This window comes from Pelophylax lessonae (genome assembly GCF_965119305.1).
Source record: "Pelophylax lessonae genome assembly, chromosome: 1".
Lineage (NCBI taxonomy): Eukaryota > Metazoa > Chordata > Amphibia > Anura > Ranidae > Pelophylax > Pelophylax lessonae.
Genome location: NC_138768.1, coordinates 457,786,157 through 457,809,148, shown reverse-complemented (window position 1 = coordinate 457,809,148; position 22,992 = coordinate 457,786,157). Strand labels below are relative to the sequence as shown.

General features: G+C 42.4%; 1 protein-coding gene across 1 annotated transcript in view; it reads right to left on the bottom strand.

The window, feature by feature from the left end:
- USE1 (unconventional SNARE in the ER 1) overlaps positions 1 to 22,398 on the bottom strand; it is a 194,929-nt gene extending 172,531 nt beyond the window's left edge. The window contains exon 1 of the mRNA XM_082273953.1: positions 22,237 to 22,398. Within this exon, the coding sequence (XP_082130079.1) occupies positions 22,237 to 22,338 (102 nt within the window). The 5' untranslated portion in view covers positions 22,339 to 22,398. The remainder of the gene's footprint in view (positions 1 to 22,236) is intronic.
- Positions 22,399 to 22,992: the final 594 nt, after the last annotated feature.

Genomic DNA, 22,992 nt, shown 5'->3' with positions numbered 1-22,992 from the left:
GTTGATCGGCTTTCCTCAGCATGCGCCTGACCGGCGCGAGTAGAGGAGAGACGATCGGCGGCTCTCCTGACAGGGGGAGGTCTGTGCTGGTAATCAGAGCATTGATTACCAGTGCAGACCCTTGGGGGATGCCACTAGAGCCACCAGAGATTGCCCACCCATGGCCACCAGCAAAGCCAATCAGTGCTCAGGGAACCTGTTAGTGCCCTCCTCATCAGTGCTGCCCATCATTGCCATCTATCAGTGCCTCCCACCAGTGCCGCCTATCAGTGCCCATCAATGCTGCATATCAGTGCTACCTATCAGTGCCACATCAGTGCTCGTCAGTGCAGGAAAAAACGTATTTACAGTAAACCCCCCTCCATCGTGGGGGTTACGTTCCAGACCCACCCGCGAAAAGTGAAAATCTGCGAAATAGAAAAACCCTATTAAAATACACTGTAGGCATGATTTTTTTTTACTGTCACTGTACTTTTAAAAGCATTTTAAGGTCTTTAAACACACTTTTAAAACAATAGAAACTCATTTAAACACATAAAAGTTACTGAGAGACAGAGTAAGAGCAATGGAAAACACAAACATATTTAATCTTCAATGATTTATATAGTAAAATAACATTACAGAAAAAACGCAATATACCGGGACTGCAAAAACTGAACCGCGATGGAGTGGGGGTTTACTGTATTTACAACATTTTAGAACATAAAAAAAATTTTTTTTTTTTGTTTTTACTTTTCGGTCTTTTTTTATTTGTTCAGCAAAAAAGAAAAAAAACCTTGCATTGATCAAATACCACCAAAAGAAAGCTCTATTTGTGGGGGAAAAAATGAAATAAATTTGGTTTAGGTACAGTGTTGCATGACCGTGCAATTGTCTTTCAAAATGCAACAGTGCTAAAAGCTGAAAATTGGCCTGGGCAGGAAGGGGGTTAACTGCCCTGTATGGAAGTGGTTAAAAAGGGTATGTCCTTAAAAAGGCAGGACTCTCAATTTGGGACAAAAACAAGTAATACCTATATGGGAGAGCATTGGTATGCTGAGTTTTGGCCAGCTCTAAATCACTATGAACACCACTATTTATTGTAGCTCCATCCAGAAATCAACACATCCATTGACAGTTCCACGCATATCTGAGTCAATAGCGCTCACCTTGTCAGTCAATAGTGCTGGATCCTTATATATTTATTATTTTTCGAGTTTGTTGGGGCATTAGAAGAGAATCTAATAATTAGGTCAGTGTCAAGTGTTGAATCACCCATCTGTACATAAACATTGATAAATAGATACATAGATACTGTACAAATACATACATACTAACATGAACCTGAAAGTGAAGAGTTTTAAGTCTCTGGAGGGGTAAAGAGGACCATATGACAAAGCCTTTCTTCGTGATAGAGATTCAATATAATCTGGCGAGTGCCTTGATTCTCTGAAATGTTCACAAGTGGAGTAAAATTGAGCTAACACTTAAAGGGTAACTCCACTTTTGTGGGGAAAAAATAGCAAATAAAGAAAAAACAATATAGCGTATACATATGTATGAAAAAATAAATGATCTGAAGCATCACAGCAACCACCTCCATCCCTAGTATTGTATACAACAGGGGGGGCGTAAGGATAATGGGGCTTTATATGAGGTAGGTTGCTATTGCAAATATCCAAATGAAAATAAAGATAGTTTCAAAATATTGGTTTATTTCTTGCTGCACGATAAAAGAATAGATCATGCAGCAAAAATCAATAAATAGAATAAATAGAATCTCACATATTCACAGTATAGATACAGACAAGACAATTCAGGTATGGACATACAAAAGGTAGTAAAGGAAATGTCTTGCTAGGCATATACACATAATAAATAGATATATAATAGCAGATACAAATATCATACAACGGCATATACTGTATATATCAAATACATAGCAAGAATACATCCAGTGGCTCATGGGCTCTTTCATACATATTGCGTAATCCATGTCCTGATAAATCTTCATATTTCATATTTTATGGCTCTACGCGTTTCGTGGAGTTATCATCCACTCTTCAGGAGCTTAGTACAAATTTTCTGTAAATAAGAGCTAGTTTAGGCTAAAAAGATTATATGGATAAAGGAAACACACCGACAAGTTCCCTCAAAAGTTTTCAAAAGGTCTATAACTCTGATACTTACATATTAAAAACAACAAAGAAAGTCGCAGAGAAAAATCGCATAGTCTCCCGTCGCTGAGTACACTGTAGATATACGCCTGATCCGGGGCGTATATCCCCCACCCCCCACTTTTTGGACCAAGTGGCGTTTACCCGCCTCAGCCCCGACAACAGGCGTATATCCACAGTGTACTCAGCGATGGGAGACTATGCGATTTTTCTCTGCGACTTTCTTTGTTGTTTTTAATATGTAAGTATCAGAGTTATAGACCTTTTGAAAACTTTTGAGGGAACTTATCGGTGTGTTTCCTTTATCCATATAATCTTTTTAGCCTAAACTAGCTCTTATTGACAGAAAATTTGTACTAAGCTCCTGAAGAGTGGATGATAACTCCACGAAACGCGTAGAGCCATAAAATATGAAGATTTATCAGGACATGGATTACGCAATATGTATGAAAGAGCCCATGAGCCACTGGATGTATTCTTGCTATGTATTTGATATATATATATATATGCCGTTGTATGATATTTGTATCTGCTATTATATATCTATTTATTATGTGTATATGCCTAGCAAGACATTTCCTTTACTACCTTTTGTATTTCCATACCTGAATTGTCTGTATCTATACTGTGAATATGTGAGATTCTATTTATTCTATTTATTGATTATTGCTGCATGATCTATTCTTTTATCGTGCAGCAAGAAATAAACAAATATTTTGAAACTATTTTATCTTTATTTTCATTTGGATTTTTGCAATAGCAACCTACCTCATAAAGTCCCATTATCCTTACGCCCCCCCCTGTTGTATACAATATAGCGTATACAACTGGGACACAAATAATATTGTAATGGAATGTTATTAAAAACGACCCACCTTTTCAATCTGCAGCTGTAAATTTCTGAAAATGCAATACAATATGGCTACCTGGAGGTGTTCTGTACACCGAATGTGTACTGACCACACCCCAGAAACATCATTTCCTGCTTGTGTGATTGGCTCACCAATTTTCCCAGAAATCTGCACTAAGATACAAGTCATATTTCTGGCATCCCCTGCAACAAAAATGTCATTTTTTTGGTGAGATATACCCAATAGGAACACATCTAAAGGGATGAAGGCCCAGCAGATTTCCTTATTAGAGCTCTGCAGCTGCCACAGCTGATTGATAATTATGAAACCACTCCCATTTGACCCGCTCAGCACAGAGGAACAAACAATGATTTATTCAGAATAACAAAATATAGGAATCTGCAACAAAGTTTGTTAAAATCCTTGTAATGTACAGAGATTACCCAGGGGTGAATGTTTTTTCTCAAAAGTGGAGTTACGCTTTAAGTTTGAAGGGAATCCATCACTTTAGTGGAAGTTCTTTGCTTAACATAATTTACGACTGTATAAAGAAACAAGATGCCACTATTTTTAAAGACGTCTTTATTAGCACTTGAACTTTTAGCTATGTTCTTTGTGCGTTTTTTCTATCATACTATGGAAATGGTATATTTAAACTAAGCATTTTATCTTAGTAACTTTTATATGGATGCATTTGAGAATAGAAGCTAAAGGTTCACTGTAATACATTTTAGGGTTAGGTTAGCTCTGTATTTATTGATTTTTACTACAATCATATAGGTATTCAAACAGAAACTTTATTTTATTTACCCAGTCACAGCACTAAATATATATATATTTTTTGTCTTGTGCATCAGTATTTCAATCATAAACACAAGCTTACAAAATTGTCTTTAAGTGCCGGTTCACATTTGTGCGATGCAGGAACGCTGCGAATATGCAGCGTGATCCCGCATCGCATCCGCACCTCTGGCAGTTCACACTGCTATATGCGATACGCAGGGGGTGTCAATTAAAAGTTAACGACACCCCCAGTTGCGATCACATATCGCAGTGCGATCTGCAAGTTCGCACAGAATCGGATCGCACTAGTGTGAACCACTATGAGATCCGATTCTGCTGCGGATGAAAAAAAGCCTCATGTGCGTGTTTATTGTGGATGAGGTGCGAATACAGCCAAAAAAAGTGTATGGCTGAAATTCACACCGCGCACATGCGAACTCCGCAATCGCACGAATGTGAACCGGCACTCAGGTGGGTGACCTCTCAATTTTCTGTAATGGTTTGCACCAAAATGCTGCCTTGCAGTTATTTTTGCTAAAGCATATTCTATAACTTTATTCTTTGCAAGGTTTCCAGAAAAAAAAAAAAAAAACTGTTTTTCAAGAAAAACAATGTTCTGTTCTCAGAAACCAGCCGTAGGCTCCTTTCACACGCTGCGCTGCCTGCAGCGGTCCTTTCTCTGCTCAGCGGGGATTGATCCGCCGATCCCCGCTGAGCAGGCGGATGACAGCTCCGTCTAGGCACTGTGTGTAGAGAGGGAGGTGTCAGAGCCCCATTGCTCTTTATGGGGGATCGGATGAGAGCGGACCGCCTGTCCGCTCCCATCCGATCCCCTGGATATCACAGGCAGGATCGGATGCGGCTGGCAGTGAGTGTCAGCGGAGATGTCTAGGCTGACATCCACTGCCCCATAGGAATGCGTGGATGATCCGATCAGATCCGCCTAAAAAACTGACAGGCGGATCTGGTCGGATAGTTCGTGTGAAAGGGGCCAAAACATGAACAATGCTGCTAAATGTCAGTATAACCCTAAACATTTCAGGTGTACAAAGTTTATTCCTACAATGAAATGTGAGGTTATTCTCTTGGCTAGTGGCACCATCATTTAAACCTCACAGTTTTACTGACACCATGTGGATGAAAAATATACAGCAGTATACATATGGACATTTCTACAAGCTGGAAATTATGTTTGCTAGAGGGAATGATTTGAGGTACAATCAAAACTTGTAAATTATTAATGACATTCTAATTTATTAGCTAAAGACACTTGACTACATTTCTAATGCCTAACAAACGATCCTATAGCGTTAGCATTAGACTCACTTTAAAGAGGTTGTAAACTCGTTTAACATTTATTTTTTTTACAACCTGAAAGAGAAACACATAATGAGCTAGTATGCATCGCATACTAGCTCATTATGAAATACTTACCTTACAACGAGCCCCCGCCGTGCCGCCCACTTACCTCTATGACGGGCGACATGTTCAGTCGCCCCTCTTCCAGGATCGCGACATCCGGCCATCTGATTGGCCGGAGCCACAGTGACGTCACTCCCGCGCACGCGCGCGGGAGCCGACGGTCACGGCATGGGACTCTGAAGGAACGGCACCAGCGGTCGTTCCTTCAGAGCGCATGCGCCAGTAACGTCACTGGCTGCATGTAAGCTAAATATCTCCTAAACGGTACATGTTTAGGAGATATTTACAGTACCTATAGGTAAGTCATATCATAGGCTTACCTATAGGTACAACTTGTAGAGGAGGGTTTACTTCCTCTTTAGCTACCTCAATACTGGGCACTTAAACCCCCTTCCTTCCCAGACCAATTTTCAGCTTTTAGTGCTGTTGCATTTTGAATGACAATTGCGCGGTCATGCAACACTGTCCCTAAACCAAATCTGTGTCATTTTTTCCCAAAAAATAGAGCTTTCTTTTGGTGGTAATGATCACCGCAAGGTTTTTCTTTTTTGGTGCACAAATAAAAAAAGACCGAAAAGTTTGAAAAAAAAAAAAGTTTTTTTGTTTTATGTTATAAAATGTTGTAAATAGATACCTTTTTTCCTGCACTGATGAGCACTGATGAGGAGGCAAATATTTACAAAAAGTGCAGCGCTAAGCATAAAAATGATAATAAGTACAGTGACAAAAAAGAAACAAAAGTTCATTCAAATTACTTTATGAAAAATCATATAGAAAGTGTAGGAGTGACTAAAAGTCCCCAGGAAAGTCCAAATTCAACAAAAATCCAAGAAGGTAATTGTGATAACAGTCCCTCCTTCCTGTGACACCCAGGGAATGTGTAGAGTGGGGACACCACAGTGCACTAATATAGGAAGCAGCTTACCAAAAAGCCATGGCTACTCAAATGAATGAGAAAGCCTCGCCAGATAAAGCATATCGCATAGATCTCAGGAACTCCAAGAAGCATACAGCATGTCACATAGATCTTAGAAACTCCAAGAAACCATAGGAAATGACGTGGAAAAGTTAATTCCTCCAGGAAGCTCCGTAAAGGTCAGATGGATGTATAGAAAAAAAGTGTAAAAAAGACCAGAGCGTAATCCCATAAATGACAATGGTGAAGTTTATTTAAGAAAAACTACTCACATAAATGTAGTACAAGCAAGCACATATAGGATGGTGGCTGGAAATACAATCACGGCGTCCCGCATGTATCCAGTCAGATAGACAATGGTAGCCGGCTCAGAGAAGGGGCGTGTGGACGTTGCGTCTGGAGTCGTGCATTTTTTTTTTATATTCCATTTTTTTTATTTTCCACTGAGGAGGCACTGATGGGGTGGCACTGATATGCAGCACTGATGGGCACTGATATGCAGCACTGATAGGTAGCACTGATATGCAGCATTGGTGGGCACTGATAGGCAGCACTGATGGGCACTGATAGGCAGCACTGATAGGCACTGATAGGCAGCACTGGTGGGCAATAATGGGCACTGGTGGGCGGCACTGATAGATGGCAATAATGGGCACTGGTGGGCAGCACGGATAGGGAGGGCACCACTGGCAGGCTGTGATGGGCACTGATAGGTGGCACTGATAGGCAGCACTGATGGGCACTGGTCGGCAGCACTGATGGGCACTGATAGGCGGCACTGATAGATGGCAATATTGGGCACTGGTGGGAAGCACTGATAGGGAGGGCACCACTGGCATTCTCTCAGTGCCCTGATTGCCATCCCTGGTGGCCATGGTGGGCATCCCTGGTGGTCATGGGTGGGCATCCCTGGTGGCTCTAGTGGCACCCCCCCCCCCCCAAGGGCTGCACTGGTAATCAATGTTCTGTATTTACAACGGCTGTATTTACATTACATGACGGCTGTGATTGGACACAGCCGTCATGTGATCAGGAGGGCCAATCACAGGGCCCTCCTGCCAAAACTTGTTGCTCTGTGTCCGAGGGACACTATCTCGCTCCTTCTGCAGGACGTTCGGGAATGTCTGATCAGAAGGAGGAGACTCCCACCCGGCCGTATATGTACAGTGGCCGGGTGGGAGGTGGTTAATGAGCATTAGTATGGGCACAGGTGTTTTACAAGCATTAAAGAGGAGTTAAAAATGTTCCACAAACGCCCTATAGGCAGTTCTGAAGTGTTTGACAAGCATTAAGGCGCATTAAAACTGCTCCACAAATTCCTATTCCATTACAGTTAATAAGCTAATCTTAATGTCCCGCAAACTGCCTGCCAGAGCATTTGCAAAACGTTACTATAGACTTGAATTGGAGGCGTTAAAAGGCTTCAAACACCTCCTGACTCGACATGAGGCTTTAATTTTAAAGCGATGTGACGCTAATGCTTCATGTTTTGATAGAGTGAACAGCACTATATGCTGTCTATTGTATCTTGTGCATAGGCGTTTGAGGGGCGTTTTTAAAGCCTCTCAAATACCTGTTTTTAATGCCAGTGTGAATTCAGCCTAAGCGACAATTTCTACTTGGTATGTGGTAGGAAGCGCAAGTTGGATTAGAATTGTAAGATGTAAATTGATCTAAACCTAAGTTTCTTTCTTGGAGCCCACCACAACATTTTACACCTACATTAGAAAAGATAAGTGGCTACAACTCACCCTGAAGCCCTGCGAGAAGTTTAACCACTTCTATACCGGGCCATTATAAAATGACGCCGGCAGGAAGTCTTTGTCGCTCTCGCCGCTACTGCGCGCCCCTGGGGGCGATCGGGTGTGAGGCTTGTCCCTCGCACTGAGCCCATCCTCGATCAAGGTAAACAGCCAATGAAATTGGAGATTTCATTGGAGATTGTGGTAACAGCTAGTTACCCATCATAGTGCACCCCAAAACACACTGATTGCCCCCCCCCCCCAATAAAGAGGACCTGTCACTAGCCCATTAAAGTACCTGTCATTAGCCCATCAGGTACTCTGATGGGCTGGTGACAGGTACTCGGGTACTCTGATGACAGGTGCTCGGGTACTCTGATGACAGGTGCTCGGGTACCTGTCTCCAGCCCAGAGTGCCCGAGTACCTATCTGCACCCCATCAGATTACCTGAGTACCTGTCTCTAGCCCATCAGAATACCTAAGTACCTTTCTGAAGCCAATCAGTGCACCTGAGTACCTGTCTGCAGCCCATCAGAGTACCTGAGTACCTATCTGTAGCCCATGCCTCCTAGATTATGTGTTGGGGTGTTTGCTTTCCAAAATGGGGTCATTTTGTGGGGGTTTCCATTGTCCTGGTGTTCCAGGGCCTTCAAAAGTGTGATTGGTTGTAATGAAATTAGATGTATAATTTATGCTCCTAGAACACCTGACTGTGCTCCTTGCATGTTGGGCCTCTGTATGTGGCCAGGCTGTGTAAAAAAGTCTCACACATGTGGTATCGCCATACTCAGGAGGAGTAGCAGAATGTATTTTGGGGTGTAATTGCAAGTATGCATATACTGTGTGTGAGAAATAACTTGTTATTATGACAATTTTGTGTAAAAAAAAAATGTTTTTTCTTCATTTTCCCAAGAATTGTGGGAAAAAAATCACAACTTCAAAAAACTCACCATGCTCTTACTAAATACCCTGGAATGTCTACTTTCCAAAAAGGGGTCATTTGGGGGGTATTTTTACTGTCCTGACATTTCAGGGCCTCAAGAAATGAGGCCGTTGGTACATCAGGTGTGATCAATTTTCAACGATTGGCACCATAGCTTGTAGACTATATAACTTTCACACAGACTAAATAATAACCACTCATTTGGGTTATTTTTACCAAAGATATGTAGAAGTATAATTTTGGCCCAAATTTATGAAAAAAATTACTTTCAAAAATTAAGAAAAAAAAAAGAAAAAAAAAAGAAGGGTTTTTATTGCCATGTGTAGGTACATTATAGAAAGAGTGACATTCAAAGAGTATAATCTAACACATACAATAAACATTACACAACAGGGTTACAATTTAATACCCCCATTTTGAGACCATAGTACATACCCAATTTCCATTATATTCCCCCCCGAAAAAAAAGAAAAAAGGGGAAATTTCAAAAATTCTCAATCAGCATCACACAAAAACGTTATCACCATTACACATAGCATTTCTATATTAAAAAAAAAAAAAAAAAAAACAGAACAATGCAATAACACTCCGGAGTGTACCAAATGTAATCCTGTTCAGTGCTCTAATAACAATATCATAATCCGGCAATTATCCATGTAGGTAAAAAAGAAGCAAAAACGAGCATCACGCCCCTGGAGCCTCCATCCTACCCAAAATTATACATCAAAACAATACAGTATTTATTTATACACTAAACTTTCACAAGCCTAGTAGACCTAACAACATGCATATAAGCCATGAGGATGTCTGTTGATGTTAAAAATGCATAGGGCGGAGCTTTTAAAGCCAACATAATCACGCCATGCTGGGAAAATGCCAGTGGCAGAGCGAGCCTTGGAATTTACGGTTTTTACCATTTTATAATTTGTTGGATTTACATCAATATTCTGCACCGTTGGGAGTCTTTTCTTATACTTAAACTATATTTTTGGGACACTGGGATGTTGGTCAGTATATTACTGGATTGGTAATTGTTGGCTATTTTATTCCTGTTTAACCAGTTCGATACCGGAGCATTGTAAAATGACGCCGGCAGGAACACTGCATCGATCCGGGCGGGTGTTATACGATGTCCGCCCGTTCCCGCTGCTCTCCCGCCCCCCGGGGGCACGCAGCAGTCAGGGATACGGCGTGACTCGACTCTGACACAGTCCATCCCCGATCAGGGTAAAGAGCCAATGAAATTGGCTCCTTGCCATGTGACCGGCTGTGTCCAATCACAGCCTGTCACAGAATGTCAACAGAGATCATGGTAACTAGCTGTTACTGTGTTCTCCTCCTCACACACCGATCCTGTGTGAGGAGAGTGTGGTAAAAGCTAGTTACCGATTACAGTGCACAATAAATCACACTGATTGCCCCCCCCCCCCCAATAAAGAGGACCTGTCACTAGCCCTTTATAGTACCCGAGTATCTGTCACCAGCCCAGGGTACCCAAGTACCTGTCTCATGCCCAGAGTACCCGAGTACCTGTCACCAGCCCATCAGAGTACCCAAGTACCCGTCACCAGCCCATCAGAGTACCCAAGTACCTGTCACCAGCCCAGAGTAATCAAGTACCTGTCATCAGAGTACCTGAGTACCTGTCTCCAGCCCTTCAGAATACCTATCTGCAGCCCATCAGAATACCTGAGTACTAGTCTTTAGCCCATCAGGGTATCTGAGTACCTATCTGCAGCCCAATAGAGTACCTGAGTACCTGTCTCCTGCCCATCAAAGTATCCCGGGTACCTGTCTCCAGCCCATCAGAGTACCCGAATACCTCTCTGCAGTCCATCATAGTACCCGAGTACCTCTCTGTAGCTCATCAGAGTACCCGAGTAGCTGTCTCCAGCCCAGAGTACCCGAGTACCTGTCGCCAGCCCAGAGTACCCGAGTACCTTTCTGAAGCCGATCAGTCTACCTGAGTACCCTGTCTGCAGCCCATGCCTCCTAGATTATGTGTTGGGGTGTGTTTGCTTTCCAAAATGGGGTAATTTTGTGGGGGTTTCCATTGTCCTGGTGCTCCAGAGCCTTCAAAATTGTGATTGGTTGTAATGAAATTACATGTGTAATTTATGCTCCTAGAACACCTGACGGTGCTCCTTGCATGTTGGGTCTCTGTATGTGGCTATGCTGTGACAAAGTCCCACAAATGTGGTATCGCCATACTCAGAAGGAGTAGCAGAATGTATTTTGGGGGTGTGATTTTTGCTATGTACATGCCATGTGTTAAGAAATATCTTATACATTGACAACTTTGTGTAAAAAAAAAAACAAAATATGTTTTCATTTTCTTTCCACATTTTCCAAAAACTTGTGGAAAAAAATTACATGTTCAAAAGACTCATTATGCCTCATAGAATATACGTACGGGTGTTTGCTTTCCAAAATGGGGTCATTTTGTGGGCAATTCCCCTGCCCTGGTGCTCCAGGGCCTTCAAAAGTGTGATAGGTCATTAGGAAATGACATGCATCATTTATGCTCCTAGAACACCTGACAGTGCTCCTTGAATGTTGGGCCTCTGTATGTGACCAGGCTGTCTCACACATGGGGTATTGCCAAACTCAGGAGGAGTAGCAGAATGTATCTTGGGGTTTAATTGCAAGTATGCGTATACTGTGTGTGAGAAATAAATTGTTATTATGACAATTTTGTGTAAAAAAAATAAATAAAAAAAATGATTTCTTCATTTTCCCAAGAATTGTGGGAAAAAAATTACAACTTCAAAAAACTCATCATGCCTCTTACTAAATACCCTGGAATGTCTACTTTCAAAAAAGGGGTCATTTGGGGGGTATTTGTACTGTCCTGACATTTCAGGGCCTCAAGAAATGAGATGTATACAATAGAAGAACCTCTATGGAATTGATTTGGGTTGGTAGTGGGCAATTTTAATTTGATTTATTTTCTGCAATTGTTATTTATATAAATTTTAAACATAACTTGTACGTATTTATAGTTGCATTTGTAATGTCTGTATGGCTGCATATCCCCTCTGTTGTTGCGCTATTAATTTGGCATATTTGATTTTCCCGGTACCATACACTTTTTGGGCGCAAATGAGGGTGACACAGGCATTCATTCTTGTAAATCAGCATGGCGGGGACTCGTCCGTAGTATTTCCTTCCGGCTACAATTAACTTTGGGCGGAGATAGGGGCGGTACACCTAGTATAAATACACATGACTCGCTATGCATTCCTATTTCTGAGGACATCACAGGAAGTGACGAAACGCGTAAAATTGGAACGCATAGCGCAATTACGTCAGGTTAGGTGGAACGCAAGCCGGAAGCTCCGCTCGATACTCTGCAGAGAGGACGTGCAGCTCGCTAGCTGACCGCTGACAGGCGTTTTTTAGCACCTGTATTGTTTTACCTGCTTTTAACATGCTTTTGTGGGCAATAAACATTTAATCTTACTACACCATCTGAAGCTCTTTTCTTCTCCTATATACCCTTGGTTTGTGTGCCCGATGAGAGGAGGAACCCTATACCAGTTCACTGGTAATCTAAAGGGGAACCCATCCCAGCCCAGGGGGCAATTAAGCGTGAATGGTCCTAATGCCGTAAGATCTGGTAAGTCATTTAATTTACCCACACCACGGTGAAACAAACCGATGTCACAGAAATTATGGATATCCACTATTGAAGCTATTGGATAAACACAATCACTCAAGGACTTTATTATTTGAACTGTTTGGGCACAATCAGTCACTTACTTTGGAGTTGATACATCCATATTTGATCATTCACTATATGTTTATTATTATTTTATATTGATTTATTTGTAAAAGTCACTGATATTTTTCACTTGTCATATATTATTTGTATTTTTTAATTTGTCAATTTAGTGACCCATTGCTGGATTTCACCACTAGGGTTATATTCAGCAAGCGCTGTAGCTGAGCTTATTATGAAGGCTAAACCTTTCATTTATCCTTTTACTCTATAGCAGCTGCTGCACCCTATACTATATATCATAATTGCTAGAATATTCCTTGCCGCGTGGAATATACTGTACCTTGGTATATTTTTTCATACATCATATTTTATATAGCTGCGTTACACACAGTGATATATTTCAAGTATTTATTTAATTTAGATGATTAAGGCTTACAACTAGTAAAAACCCAAAATTCAGTATCTAGGAAAATTAGAATATTACATAAGACCAACAAAAAAAAAAAAAAAAAAAAAAAGAAAAAAAAAAAGGATTTTTAATACAGAAATGTTGGCTTACTGAACAGTATGTCCATGTGCAGTATAGTATGCCCTCAATACTTGGCTGGGGGTCCTTTTTCATCCATGCGGCATGCATGGAGGTGACCAGCTTGTGGCACTGCTGAGGTGATATGGAAGCCCAGGTTGCTTTAAAAGTTGTCTTCAGCTCATCTGCATTGTTGAGTCTAGTTTCTCTCATCTTCCTCTTGACAATACCCCACAGATTCTCTATGGGGTTTAGGTCAGGTGAGTTTGCTGGCCAATCAGGCACAGTGATGCCATGATTTTTAAACCAGGTATTGGTACTTTTGGCAGTGAGGGCAGGTGCCAAGGCCTGTTGGAAAAAGAAATCAGCTTCTCAATAAAGCTGGTCAGCAGAGGGAAGCATGAAGTTCTGTGGAATTTTTTGGTAGAGGGCTGCGCTGACTTTGGACCTGATAAAACATAGTGGACCAACACCAGCAGATGTCATGGCTCTCCAAAACATCACTGACTGTGGAAACTTTATACTGGACCTAATGCAACTTAGATTCTGTGCCTCTCCACTCTTCCTCCAGACTCTGGGACCTCGATTTCCAAATGAAATGCAAAATTTTCCACAGTGTGTGATGATTTGGGGAGCCATCTGGTGTTGGTGCACTATGTTTTATCAATTTCTGAGTCAGCGCAGCCCTCTACCGGGAGATTCTAGAGCACTTCATTCTTTCCTCTGCTGACCAGCTTTATGGAGATGCTGATATCAAGAGGAAGAGACACCAGACCCAACAATGCAGACAATCTGAAGACCACAATCAAAGCAACCTGGGCTTACATAACCCTTCAGCAGTGCCACAGGCTGATAGCCTCCATGCTACACTGCATCGATGCAGTAATTCATGCAAAAGAAGCCCCGACCAAGTATTGAGTGCATACTGTACTGTACATGGGCATAATTCAGTCAGCCAGAATTTCTGTATTAAAAATCCTTTTTTTTTTTTTTGGTCTTATGTAACATTCTAATTTTCTGAGATACTGAATTCTGGGTTTTCATTACCTGTAAGCCATAATCATCAAAACTAAAAGAAAGAAACTATTGAAATATATCACTCACTGTGTGTAACGCATCTATATATAATATACGAGTTTCACTTTTTGAATTGACTTACTGAAATAAATTAACTTTTTGATGATATTCTATTTCTAGGAGATGCACCTGTACATGTGAAAAACTGTATATATTGGTCTTTCTGCGTGCTGCTTTTTAATCTAGGTAAATTTAGTTATATTTGTTTTATATATTAGAATTTTTTTTTTAAATTAGGTTCACATACTGCTATCCTCAAAGAACCATGTTAATGTCTTGTCAATTTGCTGTTTAGATGAGGTAACTAACAGATTTTAGCTGCCTACACTACCTCTTAGATTATGGACCAAGCCTCTACTGTTGGAAGTCCTGGGGCATATTTGTAGTGAAGCAAAGGATTTTTCTGTTTAAGCACAGCATTTCTTAGGCAAGGAACTGGAAAGATATAGAACTTTCTAATTAGAGACAAAGCAAATGGGAATTGAGTAAATAATAAAGATTGTTATGATGGTGACTTTCCTTGCAGGACACGAACTGCAGAAGCAGACAAATTAATGAAGCCAAAACAATCTGGGAGCAATACGCTGTGTAAAAATGCAACCTGCCCTACTTAGGCCCTGTTCACACCTGAGCGTTTTTAGCCCATAAAACACTCATCTGTGAAAATCCAAAACGCCCAACAATCAAAATCCTACTAATTTCAATTGCCCCTGTTCACATCTGAGCATTTTGTCCCCTGAAGCAAAATTGCCTGTAGCTCAAAAAAGTACAGGAGCTTCTTTTTGGGCTGATCAAGAGCTGTTCTGGTCCCATAGGAATGCATTAAAAACGCAGTTATTGGTGTTTCACGGGTGTTTTTCAAACACACAGGTGGTCTCCACCCCTTTTAACACACCCATTTTTTTACTTAGATCAAAACGCCTTCAAAAAACACCCCAAAAAACGCTCATAAAATGCCCTAAAAACACTCATAAAACTCCCAACAAACGCCAGAGAAACGCCCAAAAACGCTCTAAAAAACACCTGAAAACAATACGCTCAGGTGTGAATGCAGGCTTAGTTTCAGTAAACACCAAGGCAGCACAACTGAAACAATACCAGTATTGCCTTGTTCATACTTTGCATTACACTGCTGAACAGGGCTGGTGTGAACAACCCTTTAGGGCCCGTACACACATGTATACACTATATTAAAAAGAAATATTCTAACGTCTGTCTTTACATGCAAATTAACTTTAACGGCATCCCAGTCTAAAGCCCCGTACACATGATCAGATTATCGAACGATCTGTCGTCCGTTTTTTGTGGCATGCTAGCCTGATGTGGAAAGTGAAGAGGTTATTTTCATACAAATTTTCCCGTATGACAGAATTCTACTTCAGAAGTGATGTCATGTGTTGGATTGCTTTGTATGTGTTCTTTCGTCTCTGAGCATGCCTAGTCTTGCTCTTAAGATTTTTTTCCGTCAAAATCTGTACTAATGAGATCAAAATCGGACGTTGTTTTGACGGACGACAAAAATTATATAGCCTGCACATCAGTATTTTGTCAGCCGAAAAGTCTGAGTCAGCTGTCGAAAGCACCATACTAACAATATAAAAATCGGCAGATCAGTTGTCGGACGAAATTTCCCTTCAGAATTTCTTATCGTGTGTACGGGCCTTTAGTGCGTAGGGTTCAATATTGAGTTGGCCCACCCTTTGTAGCTATAACAGCTTCAACTCTTCTGGGAAGGCTGTCCACAAGGTTTAGGAGTTTGTCTATGGGAATGTTTGACCATTAGTCCAGAAGCGCATTCTTGTGTTTAGGCACTAATGTTTGATGGGAAAGCCTGGCTCACAGTCTCTGCTCTAATTTATCCCAAAGGTGTTCTATCGGGTTGAGGTGCAGGCCAGTCAAGTTCCTCCACCCCAAACTCGCTCATCCATGTCTTTATGGACCTTGTTTGTTCACTGGTGTGCAGTCATGTTGGAACAGAAAGAGGCCATACCCAAACTGTTCCCACAAAGTTGGGAGCATGAAATTGTCTAAAATGTCTTGGTATGCTGACACCTTAAGCATTCCCTTCACTGGAACTAAGGGGCCAAGCCCAACCCCACACCATAATCCCCCTCCAACAAATGATTTATACCAGTGCACAAAGCAAGGTCCAGAAAAACATGGATGAGCAAGTTTGGGGTGGAGGAATTTGACTGGCCTACACAGTCCTGACCTTAACTCGATAGAATACCTTTGAGATGAATAAAGCAGAGACTGGGAGCCAGGCTTTCCCATCCAAAACTCCTAAACCTTGTGGACAGCCTTCCCAGAAGAGTTGAAGTGGGTATAGCTGCAAAGGGTGAGCCAACTCAATATTAAACCCTATGGACTAAGACTGGGATGACATTAAAGTTCACGTGCATGTAAAGGCAGGCATCCCAATACTTTTGGTAATAAAGTGTACGTGTGCTTTGGAATACAATGTTACCGTAAACTATTCATTCTGAATAGGCTGTTAGTGCACCTATATGCACAAAGGGTAAAAAGAAAGGCACTGCAAAGCTACACACTAGCACCATGTGTCCACGCAAATATGAAGCATGCCTTGGTTTAGACCCACATTCATACAGATCTTAATATGTGGTTCCAGCCAAAATGAAGGTAGCCTCTAAATCAGTGGTTCCCACCCTTTGTTCACTTAGGTACCACTTGTCAGTTCATTTGTCTAAATTGTACCCCTAATGAAGGTTCGACAGAGCGTAGAGTAGGGGATGGAGCCAAGAGCAACGTGCTTAACACACCTCACCAAATGGTGGGTGTAGCCAAAATATATCTGTAGGAGGAGATTAAAGTGGGAGGAAAAATATTCCACTGTGTTGGTGTCAATGGGATGAAGGAGGGTCTAGAGGTTTCCTTGGGGTGTACTATATTTTATTGGCATGTCTAAGGCTATCTTTGGGCCTGCTTGGGGTGTTGCCTGTGAAACCGATTTCCCTGGATCTGTGGCTCCTCTGGGGTTTTGGGTCCACTGTGGGGTGGAGAGCTAGTCATTCCTCCATGATGATGGGTGTCTGGGCCATGGCAGATGCAGATGGTGCAATACAATAATAATACAGTCCATTGGCTCGTCTGTATGTTGCAGTTGTATTAGGGCCACAGCAGCATTTTTTTGTGATTCATGCAAAGTGTAACGAAGGAAATTGATGCTGCAGACAGAAGCAAGTCTCATCCAATGAAAGCACCTTAATGCGGAACTAAACTCAAAAAATACTTCTCTCTGTTCCAGTGGTCTGACACCCATGAGGTCCCTTCCTGGCATTTTCTCCCCAGGTACTTTTGGGTGCCTGATGTAGGATGACATCCCTCTTGTGCATGTGCAAGAACACAATCATCCCAGCACACAGGCACTGTGCTGAAATGTAAAATGAGCTGTGCATGTGCAGCTCAGTGTACATTCTACAGAGGATTACAAACAGGCAGGTAAGTGGATTTTAGTACAGAAGAGACACTGAATATCTCTTCTACAATAAAGAGTCTACATTTTTTTCTTTTTCAGATTTAAAGCAGAACTAAACCCACCAATGTTCCCAATAAAGTTCCATCCAAGGCATGTCATGAATGCCAACTGTTAGAGTAACTAGTGTGCTCATTTCAGCTCTCAACTAAACGATCAAGCCATCCAGTGATTGATGTCATAGCTGATCACATGTACAGCACCATGACAACTTCAGATCAAACAGAGGCTAAGATGGCAGCTTCCTTGTCTGTAAAGTATTGCAGGGATGGGTTCCACTTTAATGGACCAGTGGCCGGTGCAATCTTGAGGAGAGGTGGGTCAAATCGATTCTGGTATGTCTCGGGACACATGCCTCAGCACTCACAGTCCAGATTCTACACTGCTTCCTCTTTGCACCAGATTGTAAAAGGCTGCATGCACTCTCAAAGCAGAACTATACCCACCTTCACTCCAGCCTTGATGTGTCCCATAGCCCCCTCTGACAGCTGATGACATATTCGGCTGTTTTGATTGGTCCGGCTGAGATGTTGTCACTCCTGTGCATGCCCGGGTGTTAATTCATCTTGGTATTACCAAAATTGTGTACCGAGCTGCACTTGCACAACTCAGAGTACAGTGTGGACAGGCAGGTAAGAAACTTTATTACAAAAGAGATATAGTAAGACTATTCTGCATTAAAAATATTGCCTGTATGCACTTCTTTTTTGTCCTAAAGTTCCACTTTAACTGCTTATGTACATAGGCCAGATAGAACAAGTGTCAATACAGGTGGACATACCTGTACCTCCTCCCTCATCGGCTGCTCCTACATGACTTCTAGAGTGCACAGTGGATCACAGAGCATAGTAAACGAGCAGTATAGAGTACAGTGTCACTATGGTGACAATGTACTGCATAGAAGCCACAGCAGTATAATGTCCCTATAGTGACACTGCACTACTCTGGAGACAGTATGAAAAAAAATCCACACTTTTCACATACTGTCACCAGAGCAGTGAAGTGTAAATATGGTGACATTATACTGCTATGGACATGATCTGAGACAATGGCTGGTTACATTGACAAAGTGTCGTCAGAGCAGCCAACCATTGTACAGGATCACTGCCACAACAGTACCTCACCATACCAGTGCACCAAGTTACAATGTCCCCAATCACAACCACACCAGTCCCAGTGTCATCATAAGGCCTTGTTCGAATGCGCAGTGCTCTCTGACGTGTGATCTGTTTGGATCGCTCTTCAGAAAGCATATAAAACGGTGGTAAGCAGGCATTGTATCACCTCCTCACTGCCTGCCTTAACCCCTTGGACATGCACAAGCACCCTCATTTGAATGGGTCACAATTGGTCGGCGCTTTGCCTGCCGAAAGTGACAGAGGGTATAATTCCTGTGACCCCTAGACAATGTAGTGTGCCGCTCAGCTGATTCAGGGAATGGTATCAGTGGTGGATGCATCCGCTGATGCAGAAGTGCTTGCAAGGAAGTGGAGTTTGTCCTAACTCCTACGGTTACTGGAGAGAGAAAAGAAAATATCCCCAGCTCCGCACATGCACGCGAGTGTGTGATAGTAAGAATGACAACCTCAATCAGGTATAATTCCAGTCACGGCTGAAAAGCAAAGCATCGAAGCCACTGCATGTAGCAAAAGGGGGTAACGGTTCTGGAGCTGTAAAACTTGAATCTAACCTCAAGGTTCAACCGTGTGAACGAACCCTAATAGTGCAGCCAGTTGCAGTGTCACCATAAGGCCTCGTTCACATGTGCGGTGCTCTCTAAAGAACAATCTCTGTTCAGATCACTCTTGAGCATTTTACAGGTGGTGAGGAGACGTTGGGCAGTGTCCATAAATGGGACAGATAGGTAGGTAGTCAGGAAAATACATGTTTAATGTATGCCCCTAGAAGGCCTGAAGGTGCTGCCTGGACTTTGGGCTTCTCTATGTGACTAGGCTGTGAAAAAGTCTCACACATGTGGTACCCCCAATCCTGTAAAAAAGTAGCAGAATGTGTTTTGCAGTGTAATTCTAAGTATGCCTATGCTGTGTGCTAGAACTATCTGATTAATTGACAACTTTGTGTAAAAATATATTTGTGGGCATTTCTTCTGTCCTGGTCCTCCAGTGACTCAAAAAATATGATAGGGAGTAAGGAAATCAGATGCGTAATTTAAGCATCACGAAAGCCCAAAAGGTGCTTTTTGGACCCCTCAAGCATCTAGGCTGCGCAAAAGTCTGACGTGTGGCATCTCTAAACTCGGGAGGAGGAGCAAAATGTGTTTTGGGATGTAATTGTAAGTATGTCTATGCTGTGTGTGAAAAATAGCTTGTTAAAAAGACAAGGTTGAGAAAAAAAAAACCCCACAACTAATTTTATTTAAGTTCTTCTTTTTGCAAAAAATGACAAAAATTTTAAAAAAAAAAACTAACCAAGCCTCTTATTAAACACCCTGGACTGTACTGATTTGTACTGTCCTGTGATTTTAGGGCCTCAATAAATAAGATAGGCCGTCAGTACATCATAACTGATGAATATATATATATATATACATACACACACACATACATACATACACACATACACCAGAGTTTGTGGACTCTAACATTCACACAAACCAATTAACATACACTTATTGGAATTATTTTTCCCTTTCGCCTTTGAAGTTGCGGTGGCGAGCCGGGTCGGGCACCCACATCAGGTTGCTGTTCATTGTTCTCCTGAGCAGTGTCTACACTATTTTTGGTAATTAAATACCAGCAAAAGAATGCTCTGTCTCAAAAAAATAATTAATTTGAGTACAGTGTTGCATGCCTAAGTAATTGTCATTCAAAATGTGACAGCACTGAAAACTGAAAAAAGGAAAAGGTCTGGGCAGGGCAGGAAGGGGTTGAAACAGTCCAGACTTGAAATTGTTAAAAGAGAAGTTTTGTTTTGTTTTAAGAATCATACTTACCTAGGGGATGCAGCATCAGTCCGATGTTGCACTTGCCCCCCACCAGCTCTAGGACTGGGAACTGAGCGATCAAAGACCACTGATTACTCGATTCTCAGCACTGTCAATCAATGCTCCCAGCTCAGCCTCCAACCCACCCTTGCTCATTGGAGCAAAGGGCTGCAGAGGGGAAGGGAGTGGCTGGCCCAGGCTCTCAGCGGCTCATTAAGAGGCTACGCCAGGTGCCGATCCAGAGTACCGGACAAATCCTAACCATATGGTCGTGATCTTTCCCCAGCCTGGATCAGCTCTGTGATATCAGTCCATAGGTTCAGCCCGCTGTCTGCTGAAAAAGGGTCACAGGAGTGCAGAATGAACTGCACTCCTGTGATTCACAGTACAAGTACAGCCAAACAAGCTTTGGCTGCACAGCTTTAAAGGGGAACTAAAGGGAGGATACCCACCTTCTCCGGTTTGCCGGGTTCATCTTCATTGGCTGGCATGGGATAGTCATTCCTGCCCGTGCGCAGGAGCTAGTCATCACGGCACAGTCAGCCCGGTTGCTGTAAGCTGAGCTGCGCATGCACAGCTCAGTTTATAGTCTGGGGAACTGCTGTGCGCAGGCAGGTAGGCAGGTTTTATTTCAGAAGAGACATTGCATGTCTCTTCTGCAATAAAATGCCAACCTGCTTACACAGTGTAACATAGGGGAAACTTCGTTGCCATTTACGAGATGCAGAAGACACAACATACCGCTGAGGTTTCAGCAGTTGGAGCCAGGGTTGCCTACCTTATCCGTTTAAAACCAAACACATATTTATTACACAGCAGAGGCGTAACTAGAGCCTTCAGGGCCCCGATGCAAGAAACCATGAAGGGCCCCCCCAGATCCCTGGCCGGGGCCCTTCCCTTCAAGCCCAGGCTCTTCCCACTAATCCTGGGGCTCTTTATTCTCGTTGCATGGCCTTTTATTACGGTCCCGCAGCAGGATCCTTTCACAAGTTCTGCAGTGGGCTCCCTTCCTGCAATCTTGGGGCCTCCCCACAGTGGTGCAATGCCAGGGCCCGGTCGCAAGTGTGACTTTTGCAATCCTGGAAGTTCACCCACTGGTTTGCTAATGGGCCCCCTGGAGCATGGGGCCCGGTAGCAATCGCAACCCCTGTAGTTACGCCCCTGTTACACAGGGTCTCTGGCTGATTAAGGTGGTAAATAAACTCACTTGGAGCCTTCTCTGCATTAAATTAGCCTCAGAACCTGTGCAACTCATCTGTGTTCAGGGTTTAAAGGGATGAGGTGGCAACCCTAGCTGGAACTATAGAATGGTTTTAGATAACATCGCTGCAGAGCTTTTGTGGTCATTTATGCACTTTTCCTCTGCGGACTAAACAGAATTAAGTCCTTCAACTCCCCACCACTATACAAGTATTTTCAAGTCCCCTTGACTGGGAATCTCTGCTCTACATAAATGGCAGTACAGCATGTAGAAGTACATACTACTACTGCAAGCCACATTATAGTTCTATGTTCTGTGTAATAAGACTGCGGCCCCCTGCCGTTTTTATTAGACACGAGAAGGAGAAAACATGAGTAAACACAATGAATGGTCTTGTAGTGTTGCAGAACTCTGAGGGCTGGTATAGAGCAGAACACCTCAGTGAGGTCTCTCTCACCTTCTCCAGCCTCCACTCCCCCTGCTCTCTCCTCTCACAGGCCATAGACTCGCACCGTGACAGCAGCCGCACGAAATTCAATTCCAGCCTGGCCTTAGCCATGTTGACAAGTTGTCCCAGGATTCCGGAAGTGACGGACCGCGTAGTGCCACCTCACATCCAGACGGCGCCGCCATCTTGAGAAAGGCGGAAGCAACACAGAACTGGAATATTGAACAATTGCCGGTAGATGGCGCTGTTGCTCAGAGTGCTGTAAAGACCCACTTGACGTCTATCCATCCTATAGATCATTTTATTATATGGATTCAGGCTGTAGGAGGTGATTATTACACCTGATAGAAGTACAGTTATTGCAAGAGGAATTTCTTTTTCAGAAGGAAACTTGTGTTTGGGAGTTAACCACTTCTGGACCGGAAGGATTTGCCCCCTTAACGACCAGGCCATTTTTTGCGATTCGGCACTGCGTTATTTTACCGCACAATTGTGCGGTCGTGCGACACTGTACCTAAATAAAATTGATGTCCTTTTTTCCCCACAAATAGAGCTTTCTTTTGGTGGTATTTGATCATCTGTGCGATTTTTATATTTTGCTATAAACAAAAAAAAGCGACAATTCTGAAAAAAAATATATTTTCCACTTTCTGCTATATAACATTCCCCACCCCCAAAAAAATGTTTAAAAATTTTTTTTCACCTTTTTACGCCAATTGGTATTCTGCTACATATTTTTGGTAAAAAAAATCCCAATAAGCGTAA